General features: G+C 39.0%; 1 protein-coding gene across 1 annotated transcript in view; it reads right to left on the bottom strand.

Annotated features, from left to right (window-relative positions):
* Positions 1–12,789, bottom strand: part of LOC134530524 (putative ammonium transporter 1) — a 57,441-nt gene that overhangs the window by 37,228 nt on the left and 7,424 nt on the right. The window contains exon 2 of the mRNA XM_063365418.1: positions 8,615–8,709. Coding sequence (XP_063221488.1) covers positions 8,615–8,708 — 94 coding nt within the window. The 5' untranslated portion in view covers position 8,709. The remainder of the gene's footprint in view (positions 1–8,614; positions 8,710–12,789) is intronic.

Genomic DNA, 12,789 nt, shown 5'->3' with positions numbered 1-12,789 from the left:
CAATGCTTGCTAACGCTTCTAGTGCAGTTTCGTCTCTAAGCGTAGGGGGCTTGGACTGGCATGCAGTCATCTCGTAGTTCATATGTTAAGTATGATATTTGTGTGGTATCCAGACATCAGACCTATGGTTTGGAAAAAATGAAGATAATTGTGTAATAAAATGTTCTCGCATGCAAGGACTTGCACATGAGGTTTCATCTCTAAAATTAACTTTGAAAAAATATTAATTTTTAGCTCCTTTTCATAAACAGATGTAAGTCTTGAGTGGTTTTCAAAATATTGTTTCCTTCTGAAGTCATGCAGGGTGTATGTATGTATGTATGTATGTGTGTGTGTGTAAATAACCAAGTGTCTGTATGTCATGTGCAATTTTTTCATAAACAAATTAGCATCTTTAGCGGTTATTTTAATCAATATTTCTAACCTGAAGCTGCGCACTTCGTATGTGCGGTCTCCTGGCATGTAAATAATGCCTTGTGTAATAACAATTTTTTGAGGGGTGTGGGGTGTATGTTTGCTTAGTTAAACTGTCGTTGTTTTTTGATGGATAAAAGTATTAATTCTGAGTCGTTGAAGGCAACAAGGGCGTTCCAGAGGTAATCCATCAGCCCAATCCTAGTAAAGACTCTAGTGTTGTCCGCTCGTTTTGCAGTATGGTTTCTGGTACCATACAATCTACACAAAATTTAAATATTATGTGTTTTAATATGTTGCCTTTGTAAAAATAAGTACATTATGTGGGCGAGTATGTATTTCATCTCAGTGCATGCATGCGTATGCATGTGTGTGTAAGTGTGTGCATGTGTGTGCATGTGTGTGGTAGGATGGTTAAGTCTAACATGTAAATAAAACCTGTATGAGATAATATAATTTTTAATTTCTAGATGCAGTAACAGCATCCTAGGATGAAATTTCTACCGTAAGGTTTAAGGGAAGCAAATTTTTTTGGTCTTGTAGAATTTTAGCATGATGGTGAAGCAGCATCATTGTATGAGGGGAAGAGAGGGAGATGTTTTATTTGACCAATGAAAAGAGAGCTTAAGGAAAGTCTCCTTAAATGGTTGTGAAACGGGGTGGTTCCTGGAACATCAGCAAAATGTGTCATACTATGGATGTTCAACTGATTGTTCGCAATGAAATGCTAAAAAATTTTAAACGAATGTTGGTCATAACTAATGTAGAATAAATTTTTAATGTTATAGTTTTGTAATGTGTTCTTACTTTTAATAAATGTATTAAACTTACCCTATTTATTTTTATTTATTTCCTTACATATCTATAATGAATATTTAGCTGTATGTTCCTCGAACGCAGCTTGAGTGCTTCGTAATGACACTTTAACGAGTCTATTGCCGTAGGCCATGACTGCTACCTGAGCGCCTCATGGCGCCACAAAGTCGGGCGACTAATGGATCTGTTGTGACATGCATGGTCAAGTCTATTGTTCGGGTCCCCTCGGCACTGCGAGACGACATTCCTGAGTGATGAGTCACGATGTATGCAGTGCCTCGCGACCTAATCTCTAATCACCTAGGCTATTAGTGGTTTTACCCGAGAGTGGTTTCCTATGTTAAGTTATTACCTACATTTCTACCTCCCACCCCTCACATACCTGCTACGACCTGCGCATGAGTCATGCTGGGTTTTTCCGAAGACAATGGTACTTCCCCTCCACATACTACATTCCTATTGGTAGGTTCGGTAAAAATACTATGTTCCTAATTGTTTTTTTCCAAGAACAAGCAGGTCCGCGGCTATAAAAGGCCGGGATTAGCTGTCGGAGCTTCATTGTGTTCTTGGAGTTTGAGAGAGCTAGTTCGTGTGTGTTTCGCTGCTACCACGATTTCTACCACCAACGCTACTTCGTGTTCTACAACTCCACTTCATTATTTTCTGAGGTATGCTACATGTTTCGTTAACATTGAATGTTTCTCAGCTTTTTCGTAGGTTATCAGCTAGCTAGTTTTTTCTCTGTACACTTATGTGTGGGTAGCCAGGAATTGTTTAGCTTAAACTTTTAACAGTACTTTAAATATTGTAGCATTTTTGGGTTGTGCATTAGAGTAGTTTTGAGGTTATGTAATCAATCATTTTTAGTTAACATTGAATACTTTTTCAGCTTTAACTTTTATCAGTACTTTAAAAATTCTACCATTTTTAGGATTGTACATGAAGGAGCAGCTTTGAGATTATGTTTGTAACTTTTTTATTTAGTAACATTGCTAACACTTTAGGTTAGTAGCTTGAGGTCTAGAGTTTTGAGGTTATGTTTGCAACTTTTTTTATTTAGTAACATTGCTATCAGTTTAGGTTAGTAAGCTTGAGGGCTAGAGTTTTGAGGTTATGTTTGTTTTTATGTAACATCTAGCTACATTGTATTCTTAATTCTTTTTTTATAGTTCTCCGTACGTCGAGCTTCCTTCGCGTGTTCCGTACGTTGAGACCAGTCTACCGATTGTCGTGATGGCGTCTACCGTCCAGAAATGCCGTTTCTGCTCTGCTACATTCACGGCAGGCAACAACCGCTACCGGCACGAGCGTCAGTGTGCTGAGAACCAGCATCGTAACCACCAGCAGTGCCACCTATGTGGAAAGATGGTCGCACGCAGCGATAAGATGCAGCAGCACCTTGCATCATGTACTGGAGCTGTCGCCACAAATCAGGCACCCGGTGTAGCTTCTGCTACAAGGCCTTCGCCCGTGCTGATGTCGCCAGACTACATGAGAAGTCGGCTTGCGGTCTTAACCCAAACCACATAGTGAATTCCTGCGAGAACTGCGCTAAGGAGTTCGCCAGGGCTGATAAGTTAAAAGCCCACATCAAGATATGCAAGGGGCCTGCTCCACCTCCGACAAAGAAGCAGAGGATGGTAGCAGTTAAGCCTGCAGTTACGCCCAAGCCTTCGACCAGCCGAACAAAGGTGGTGACTGGGGCTGGTTTGGCCAATTTCCATGGCTTCATCATCGCTGAAGTAGGATTCAAGGGCAACTTGAAGACGTATGTGGCAGAAAACACGTCAAGTACTGCCAAGGATATCTGCTCGTATCTGAACTCCATCAAGGCAAAAATAATGAGCCAACTTGTAGAGGAGATAGAGGAGAACGGTCCACTCAAATTCAACATCGTGCTTGAGTGTGATTACGAAAAACCTGTGGATGTCAGCGAAGACAAGAGAGCATTCAAAACCATTAATGTGCCCCTCTACGCAGTTCATGAGGTGGAGGAAGCAGTAACTGAATCCATCTCTAAGATCTGCAAGGAGGAGGAAGACTACATGGGGAAAGGGTCCGGATGGACTTTGTCGGCCGTTAAGCAACTTCAACTTCGCATAAACAAGCTCGATCCACTCCGTGCCAGCTCCTACATCGAACTGCCTACCACCATCGAGTCAAGACATGCGGTGATAAATCCACAAAACTTCGAAGACCACATGTGTTTTAAGTGGTCTATTCTTGTGAAGTACGTGGAAGGAGAGCATCCAGAGCGTGTCAACCAGCGATACCATGACTTGGAAGAGAAATTCAACTTCACGAACATCGAGTTTCCTACTCCAATCAGACAAATACCGCTGTTCGAAAAACAGAACCCTGGAGTCTCCATCAACATCTACAGCATCGACGAGAATCTGAATGTTGTACCTGCACGAGTCGCTCCTGAAGAAAAAGAACATCATTTCGACCTTCTGCTCTTGGTCAATGACAATTCATCCCATTTCACCTACATTAAAAAATTTTCTGCCCTTGTTCGGTCCCAAATAACTACACATCATGATGCTATTCATGTTTGCAAAAGATGCTTCAAGCATTATGATGATCGGGATAGGGTTAGCGGGCTCACTGGTTTTCAGTGTTTGGAAAAACACCGTGAGCTCTGCAAACAGCATGCTTCTGTTCGGATGGAGATGCCTCAGCTTGATGAAAATGGCCAGCCTCCTGTTCTGCAGTTCAAAAACTTCCACCATGCTGATAAGATGCCCATCGTGGTTTATTGCGACTTTGAAGCAATTCTGGAGAAAATCCATATGTGTCACCCGAATCCTGATGAAGCATACACGCTGCAGTACCAAAAGCATAAAGCATACAGCTACTGCATTTATGTGAAAGCAGATAATACAGTCATTCCAGCACACCTCACTTCAGCACTTCTATCAGAGCCTGAATTGTATCGCGGTTGTGACGCAGAAGATAAATTCATTTCTCGCATTGTGGAGATTGGTCATGATGTACAAAAAATATTTTTTACATCTGTTCCTATGACTCTGCTCACACATGCACAGAACACTGCTTTTCTGCAAGCAGGTGTGTGTTGCTACTGTGGAGGAAAGTTCGGAAGAACTGCAATGAAAGTTCGTGATCACAATCACTTTACCGGTGAATATCTGGGACCTGCATGTAATGACTGCAACCTTCTCAGGCGCAGACCAAAGAAGTTAATTGTGTTCTTCCACAACCTGGCGTACGACCAGAACTTCATTATCAGGAAGTTGGGGTACGACAGTAAAGACATCTTCATAATCCCGAATTCAGAGGAGAAGCTGATAACTTTTTCCAAGAAGTTGCATGATAAGTTCAGCATTCAGTTTGTCGATACGTTCCGTTTCATGAGTCGGGGTCTTGCTTCGCTCGCTGAGTTCTTGCCGGCAGACAAGTTTGTCAGTACTGCTGAGTTTTTCGCGCCTGATGAGTTGGAGTTGGTTACCCGCAAGGGTGTCTTCCCGTATGATTTTGTCGATTCTTTTGCTCGACTATATGATACTAGTCTTCCACCTATCGGCGATTTCTACAATAGTCTGACTGATTCCATGATTTCAGAGATGGAGTACGCTCATGCAGTGAAAGTCTGGGATAAGTTTCAGTGTGCTACTTTGGGGGAGTACGCTGACTTGTACCTAAAGACGGATGTTCTGATTTTGGCGGACGTATTCGAGAATTTCCGTTCCATATGTTTGGAGACATATAGTTTAGATCCGTCTCACTATATTTCTTGTCCTGGATTCGCTTTCGATGCGATGCTTCGAACCACAGGTGTACAGCTAGAGCTTCTCACAGATTACGACATGTATATGTTTGTGGAGGCTGGTATTAGGGGAGGAGTAGCGCAAAGCATTAAACGTCATTGCGTAGCCAATAACTCCTACATACCTGAGACATATGATGCATCCAAGCCATCCACATTCCTGGAGTACATTGATGCAAATAATTTGTACGGGTGGGCGATGTCTCTGCCGCTTCCAATTCGGCATTTCCAATGGGCAGACACATCAATTGATGTCGTGTCTGTCCCAGATGATTCTCCTACAGGCTACATTATTGAGTGTGATGTGGAGTACCCTCCCGAGCTCCACGAAAGTCATAAAGACCTGCCATTTCTCCCCGTAAATCAGTGCCCGCCCGGCTCAAAGCAATCAAAGCTGATGACAACTCTTGAAAATAAAGAGCACTACATTGTCCACTACAAAAATCTACAGCAAGCAGTATCTCATGGGCTGAGAGTGACTAAGATACACCGAGTCCTACAGTTTGAGCAGTCGGCATGGTTGGAGCCCTATATTCGGCTGAATACCAACAAGCGGAAAGCAGCAGCCAACGAGTTCGAGAAGGAGTTCTTTAAGCTCGCTGTGAACTCGACATTTGGTAAACTGATGGAAAATAAAAGGCGGAGGCTCAAAATGGAGTTGGTGTGCTCCGAGAAGAGGTTCAAGAAGTTGGTGTGTCGTCCGTCCTTCAAGGACCGTACAATGTACGAACCGAATTTGTCTCTAGTCCACCTTAATCACGAGACCATCATTTTCGACAAGCCGATCTATGCCGGACTGGCCGTACTAGATCTTTCAAAGACTCTCATGTACGACTTCCACTACAATACCATGAAACCCCGTTACCATGACAATATTCACCTGATGTATATGGATACAGACAGTTTTGTGTATGAGATCCAGACAACAGACTTTTACTCAGACCTCAAAGCTGACCCTACACTGATGGCCAAATTCGACACCAGCTGCTACCCTTCCGACCACCCATGCTTCTCCCCCATCAACAAGAAAGTTGTCGGTAAATTCAAAGATGAATGTGGGGGAGAAGTGATGGAGGAGTTTGTAAGCCTACGGGCCAAACTCTACGCTTACAGGTGTGGTGGTAAGAGCGAGAAAAAGGCCAAGGGCATCCAGCGATGTGTGGTCAAAAAACACATAACATTCGACGACTACCTGGATGCCCTGCAAGACCACCGCACAATGAGGGCAGGCGTTAGAGCAATTCGCTCCCGTCAGCACATACTCTATACTGAGTACAGCAATAAGCTGGCCATAACGTGGGAGGACGACAAACGGCTGATCTGCGAAGATGGTATCCACACAGTCCCCCACGGATATGTATGAGGTGACGAATAATTTTTTTTCCTGTAAATAGTTTTTGATTTAAATAGTTTGGCAGTTTGGTAGTTGTTTCCATTTGTTGTATAGTTTTTTTGTTTTTTGTTTTATAGTTTTCATTTTGTTGTACAGTTTGTGTTTTTGCTGTATAGTTTCCATTTTTGTTGTAAAGTTTAAGTTTTTTGATGTATAGTTTCTGTTTTGCTCCATTTTTGTTGTGTAAAATATGTTCTTAATTTAATAAATACAATTTGACCTACATATTGTTTATTATTTTTAATATAGAACCTATATCCCACGAGATACTGATACTTATAAATATCTTACAGAATGGTGAAATGTAATTATTCACAAACATTAAAATATCTGCTTCCATGCAGCTTTTAAACACGAGTACGCAAACACGGACTTGTTTAGGAATGTAATTATACACAGACATTAAAAATATCTGCTACCATGCAGCTTTTTAAATACGAGTACGCAAACAAGAGAAGAGAATATTACTTGTGAGTTAGAACTCTGAAAAATTTCTGGTCCGCTATGATGGGTTAATAATTTTTTTTTTTAAATTATCATTACTTTAACTAACGCATCCACAAAGATAGTATCGATAACATATATTTTAGTTAAAACCTATAAATGATAAGACTTTAAGAAAAAATGGTGGTTACAACAGCAAAATGACTGTGGATTTTGTGGTTTTCGTCTATAAGGGTCATAATAATGCTGGTACGGGATAGGAAATCGACCTTACATACACTAATGTACTTTAGAAACCTACACCCGATGATTACATCCATCAGATGAAATCAAGATGGCGGTCTCTAATAAATAAGATGGCTGCCTCCGACAGACAACGATGGTATATATTTTTTATTTTGATAATAAATTTATTTTAAAGAATGCGGTGTAACGAAAAATTGTAACAGGGGTGAGTGGGGTGTTCGATAGCGATATCATTGTAACATAGGAGTGGGGTGCTAGATGGTATATACGTAATATAGAGGAATTGGGTGTTCGATGCGCAGGTATTTAATTAAAATTGTATTAAATAATATATTTTTAAATTTTATTTTAAAATTTTGATTATTTAATTTTTTATAAATTTTAATTTTTTTCCCATTAAAATCGGATAATACATAAAGATTTTCAAGATGGTGTACGAAACTCAAAATGGCGGAATGATCTAGAAAACAAAATGGCGGAATGTTCTAGAAAAACAAAATGGTCGTCGGGGTCAAAGGTCAAGGTCAAATACAAGATGGCCGCCGGAAGTGGCGTAATCCAAGATGGCCGCCGGAAGTGACGTATTACAAGATGGCCGCTGGAAGTGACGTATTCCAAGATGACCGCCGTGGATCCCCGGATCCCCCACCCCACACCCCTGTCCCAGGATGAACCAAATACACCTACTCATCCAAACAAAATAATCCGCCAAACAGTGCAATGCTGCGTGCAGCCATTGTGCAAGAACAACACCGACTGTCTTTATAGAGAAAGAGACGAGCATGCTCGAGTAGTGTGTGGTAGCGGCCATGCGCCGAGCATGCTCGCCGAGCATATCCGCTAGTGTATAGTTGCTTCGTGTGTGTTCCTTGCAACTATGGCATTCTTACATATTTACAACAACACCACCTTATTGAGCCGCTATACTAGCGCAACGGGAGTATTTCATGAAGCCTATTTCCCAGGCAATGCAAATGTAGTGTCTTATCACGTACGTGCTCATTCCGCGGAAACGGCTTACCGGAGAGTGTTTCGATACGATGGTAATTGTTGTTTGTTTCTATCTCTTGTTCCTGGTTTTATTACACAAAATTTTTTATTAATACATAATTTTATATAATTGCATGTGAAAATAGAGTGGCGTCCACTGAAGGGGAGTGATACTGCAAATCATACTAGTGTCGGAAATTTTGCTATAATAAACATTATTCGCCAAATAGTTGCTCAGATACATTTTTTTTCAATACTTATTTAAAAGGGGCACAAAATAACAACTTTATGAAAATAATTGTATCTATGTTTTCGTCTCATTTTCTCGTTCGGATTCATCTGCATAAAAATGATGTTACAATCCCACTGACTTATTTACGAAACATTTCAATTATACACTTGTATAAAACGATCTTAGAGATTGTAATTTGTAAATTTTAGACATGTTATTTTATTTAATGTTCCTTGGTGGTCAGCAATATCAGTTTGGTACAAACTTAATGAATCATGTTAGTGCTACTTACAACTGACAATGATGCCATTCGTCAACAGGAAGACATCGTCGATGTTTTTCTTCAAATAGTCCAACTCGTCGACGGTGTGATTGGAGACGTTCATTCTAGAAAGATGAAAACACAATTAATAACGTTTAGCTACACCGTCATTTACATTATATGTACATTTTTCAGGCAACAGCAAACTTTTTTTTATCTAGGAAACTGATGTATGCAATAGGCCAAATTATAAATAATATCAACGCCCGAATTATTTTACGTAAAATACGATTTTATAAGCGAACTCTGACTTCGTGAAATACTATACATGTAAAATATTCCAGATATTAATATTTGTTCGAGGACCTGAAACTCTAAAGATTCAGTGAACTGTAGAGCACTTGACTTGTGGCTTGAAAACCGTTCGGCCCTTAATTCTCCAGACTTTAAACAAGTAATATCCCATTTTCCTTATACAGTTTTACATCTAGGTCGTCTTTGACTTGTGTTATAGTAATAAACTAGAGACAGGTTATTTGTGTTTATTTTCTGGTACTGAGCTGGAATTCACAAAATTTCCTATAAACAAATCATAATTATTATCTCAGCAAAATGTCATCTTACTTAAGTTAAAGTTCATACATGATTCGTGGATTAGTTTGATTAAAGTGCTAGTAGACACGGCTCTTTCGTCGTGCACTCTGTGATTCTGAAACAATGTTAGTCCGCAGTAGAGTGGAAAACCCATTCACAGCACACACAACGCAACCTTCAAAAAAAAGTTCAGCGTTGAAGTACTGAAGCTTCGAGGCTTAACAAAACACTCCCAAGTTTTTTTTTTTTTTTCACCGATCGAGGTATCAAGGATGTCAGAAAATTGTGACCAGAGGACAAATATATCATCTCAACTGCAGTCAGAAAAGTAAACGGACTTTAAAAGTTCCTATTAAAAGGAACACTTTTTATCGAAGGAACAAACTTATTTTAACACATTTTAAAATTAATTTAAGAGTAGCAAAAGGGAATAATAGCATTGGCCAGAATATACTCAGTGTTCAGCAGTCTGCTGGCAGTTCAGAATTTACGTTCATCGCACAAGTCTAACATTGATTATTTTCGCGGTTGGTGATTATCACATGATTGCAGAACTAGGGATATTTATTTTTAATAATTACTTGAAGTATTCTATATTGTTTTGACATTAATAAAATCGTCACTCACAGAAAAAATTACTTCATCATATAAAAATGTATCCTACCAAAACCAAAAATGGTGCTTCAAAGACTATTTTACCGCCAAAAAATGCGATGATTCATTGTTTATAATTATGTGTTTTTTTAATAATTGAGTGTACTTCATCATCCTAGACATATTCGTGTCACCATCCATCAGAAACTACGAAAAACGCGACCAGAGGCGTATATTTGGGTCTTGGCCGCTCGGGTTTCACGGAACTACGGAACCCATTCCATGCCACTAAATGGATACCCGAAATTCTTGGACCTCAAATGGAGCTATTTTCAAAACGAGAGATGATAAGGCGGGAGTTCTTATTTGAATTTGGCTTTGCGTCCGTCTTGCAAAAGAAACTTCTTGCGACATGGCCACGTGTGGCGGATCCATTTGACCACAGCTCAAACCGGATAATATGACGTTTTTGGAATAAATTGGGGATTCCAATTCCGACCTTCCTTGTGTTCAAGAGCTCCTGAAAATTACGCGCGTGTGATTTTTTTCTTTTCTTCCTTCGAGTGGTTATTAAACGAACTGGTGTTGGTTTCCCCCGAGCGCAGCAGTGGTCTGGACAGCGACTGTCAGGCCGACAACTGTCTGCCGCGACGAGTCGCACGTGGCGCGCTCTGCACTCCCGCTCTGCCTGCGACGGGCAGGCGGCCAGGTGAGCAGGTGGAATAGGCACACTAAAAAACTGTGCGGTCGAGCACTGCCAACATCAAAAAATTAATTTTTAAATATTAAAAGAACATAGAAGTTTCTTAAACAGAATGACTTTAATAAAAAAAAAAATTTTACAAACATTGTTAGTTCAAAATGTATAGCATTATTGTTTTAATGGAGTGGCAATTTAGTATAATTGCACAATATTATACTTGCGATAATTTTTGACAATGTTTAATTATGTTGGTAGCTATAAAATAAGCACATGTGCACCTGCGCAGCCGTGTGCACGTGTGTATTTTATTTTGCAATTGAAACTGAAGTTATGATTTTCAACACAAATACTTTGCGGCTATTCAATTTTTTAAGTTTTGAAACAAACGATAAAGCACTCTAAACATAGTGTTTTGGTTGATCCGCATTGGAAAATAGATAATCTGAAACATTTATGGTGAATAATACCAGCAACGAAGGACAAAAAAAAAAATCAACGTAGGCAACATTTTCTTTAGAAATTTAACGACTTTTAAGTTGTTCGGTTGCCGTTGAATAGTGCATAGTTCGATGATTTCCAAAGAAAATAAGATCGAGCGTTATTACCAGGTTTTTATTAACTCGCTTTCTTGTTTGTCATCCGGGTACAATTTTGTAATTGATTTTAAACTAACTTCCAGATGAGCTAGATACTTGAAATTTGGACCATAGCTCAGAAGTGGATGACAATGCATGAAAATGTGAAAGAAGAAGAAAAACTAAAAGGAGGAGATAAAGATGAAGAAAACTAAAAATACGGAAACAAAAAAGAGAACAAAACAGTAGAATTAAAAAAATGAAGAAGAAGAATACGTTCACAATACGATTTAATTTTTTATCCGATACAATGTAGCTCTGACTCGTTTTTGTATTGAATTGTTTGTTTTTTCGATTTGTTTGGCCGTTATTTCGCCGTGATCAGATCCACGATACTGACATTCAATCTGTTCGTATCGACTTTGGTAAAGATGGAATTCATTTGATCAAGCCAAAATCAATACAAATCTCAGCACTTCGAAACTATGGAACAATCGAGCGAACACAACTTCCACTAATATTATGCTGGGCCTGCACAGTTCATAAAATGCAAGGATGTACAGTGGACCACGTTGTTGTATACCTCGTACCTGCACTATTTGCTAAAGGACAGGCATATGTCGCGTTAAGCCGTGTCAGATCATTGGATGGATTGAGAATAGTGGTTGCTCGAAACTCACAGGCAATACACCGTGCAATAAAAATGCAATGAAGGAAATGGAACGTATGCGGCAATTAAGACCTCAAGCATCGTGAATAGAGTCATATATTTAAAATTTTGACAAACGGATTTGACATTGATTGTTTTTGACGTGACGTCTAATAAATCGATGAACGCCGGCTGCACGCACGAAAAAGTGTCCCGTTGCGCACATTGTCCCGTTTAGCTGTGTCCCGTTACGGTCATTTTATATTGCTCTTTGCTAACCTGAACCTCCTAGCATTGCGACCGAGTCCGTGGCGTAATTCTGTTTTCATGCATTTTAATGTAACATTTTCATTGCTCTTTGCTAACCCGTTCCTCCTAGCATTGCTGCAGAGTCCATGGCGCAAATATATTATTTTTGACTGCATCTTGGTGCTGGGTAAGCCATTTTCCTTTACATCATCCTTGAAACACTCCCATTCGTTTCCTACTTTTCCTATCATCGTCCTATCCTTAACAGAATAACACAGATTGATAGAAGTTAAATAGCAAACATGTATAAAAGTTATACATAGTTAAAATAATCTCTTCGTTAAAGTAATAAACATAATAGAATTAACGAGTGAAAATAAAAGTAAATTTATCAATTAAATTGTAGATTTCATTTCAATCCTTCTTTGTATCCATACAAAATAGTGATAATTCAATAAAAATTATTCAATTTTATTCATAAAAGTATGCAATCATTTCATCAATGTTTATTACGTTGTCACGTTAAACTATCGTCCGTAAACCGACTTTACAGACAACTAATTTTTTTTTCATATTTGAATATAAGTTTTATAAAAAAAATATTTTCGCTTGCTTCGTAATTTTATTTCTAAAGTAAGAATTGTTAAGTTTGATGTATTATTGGTAAGTAGATATGACATTTTTCTAATTAAGAAATAACCAGAAGAAAAAAATACTGAAATAAATCTGAAATTTATAGCATGTGTCTGTAATAACGTCATCAAAGTATTTAAAATCAATTACAAAATTTCATTCACATAACCCTAAAAAGCAGAAAATAATAATAAAATATTTGTTTAAT

Source organism: Bacillus rossius, chromosome 3 (genome assembly GCF_032445375.1).
Source record: "Bacillus rossius redtenbacheri isolate Brsri chromosome 3, Brsri_v3, whole genome shotgun sequence".
Lineage (NCBI taxonomy): Eukaryota > Metazoa > Arthropoda > Insecta > Phasmatodea > Bacillidae > Bacillus > Bacillus rossius.
The sequence above is the reverse complement of the archived record's forward strand: the minus strand, read 5'-3'. Positions and strand labels throughout refer to the sequence as shown.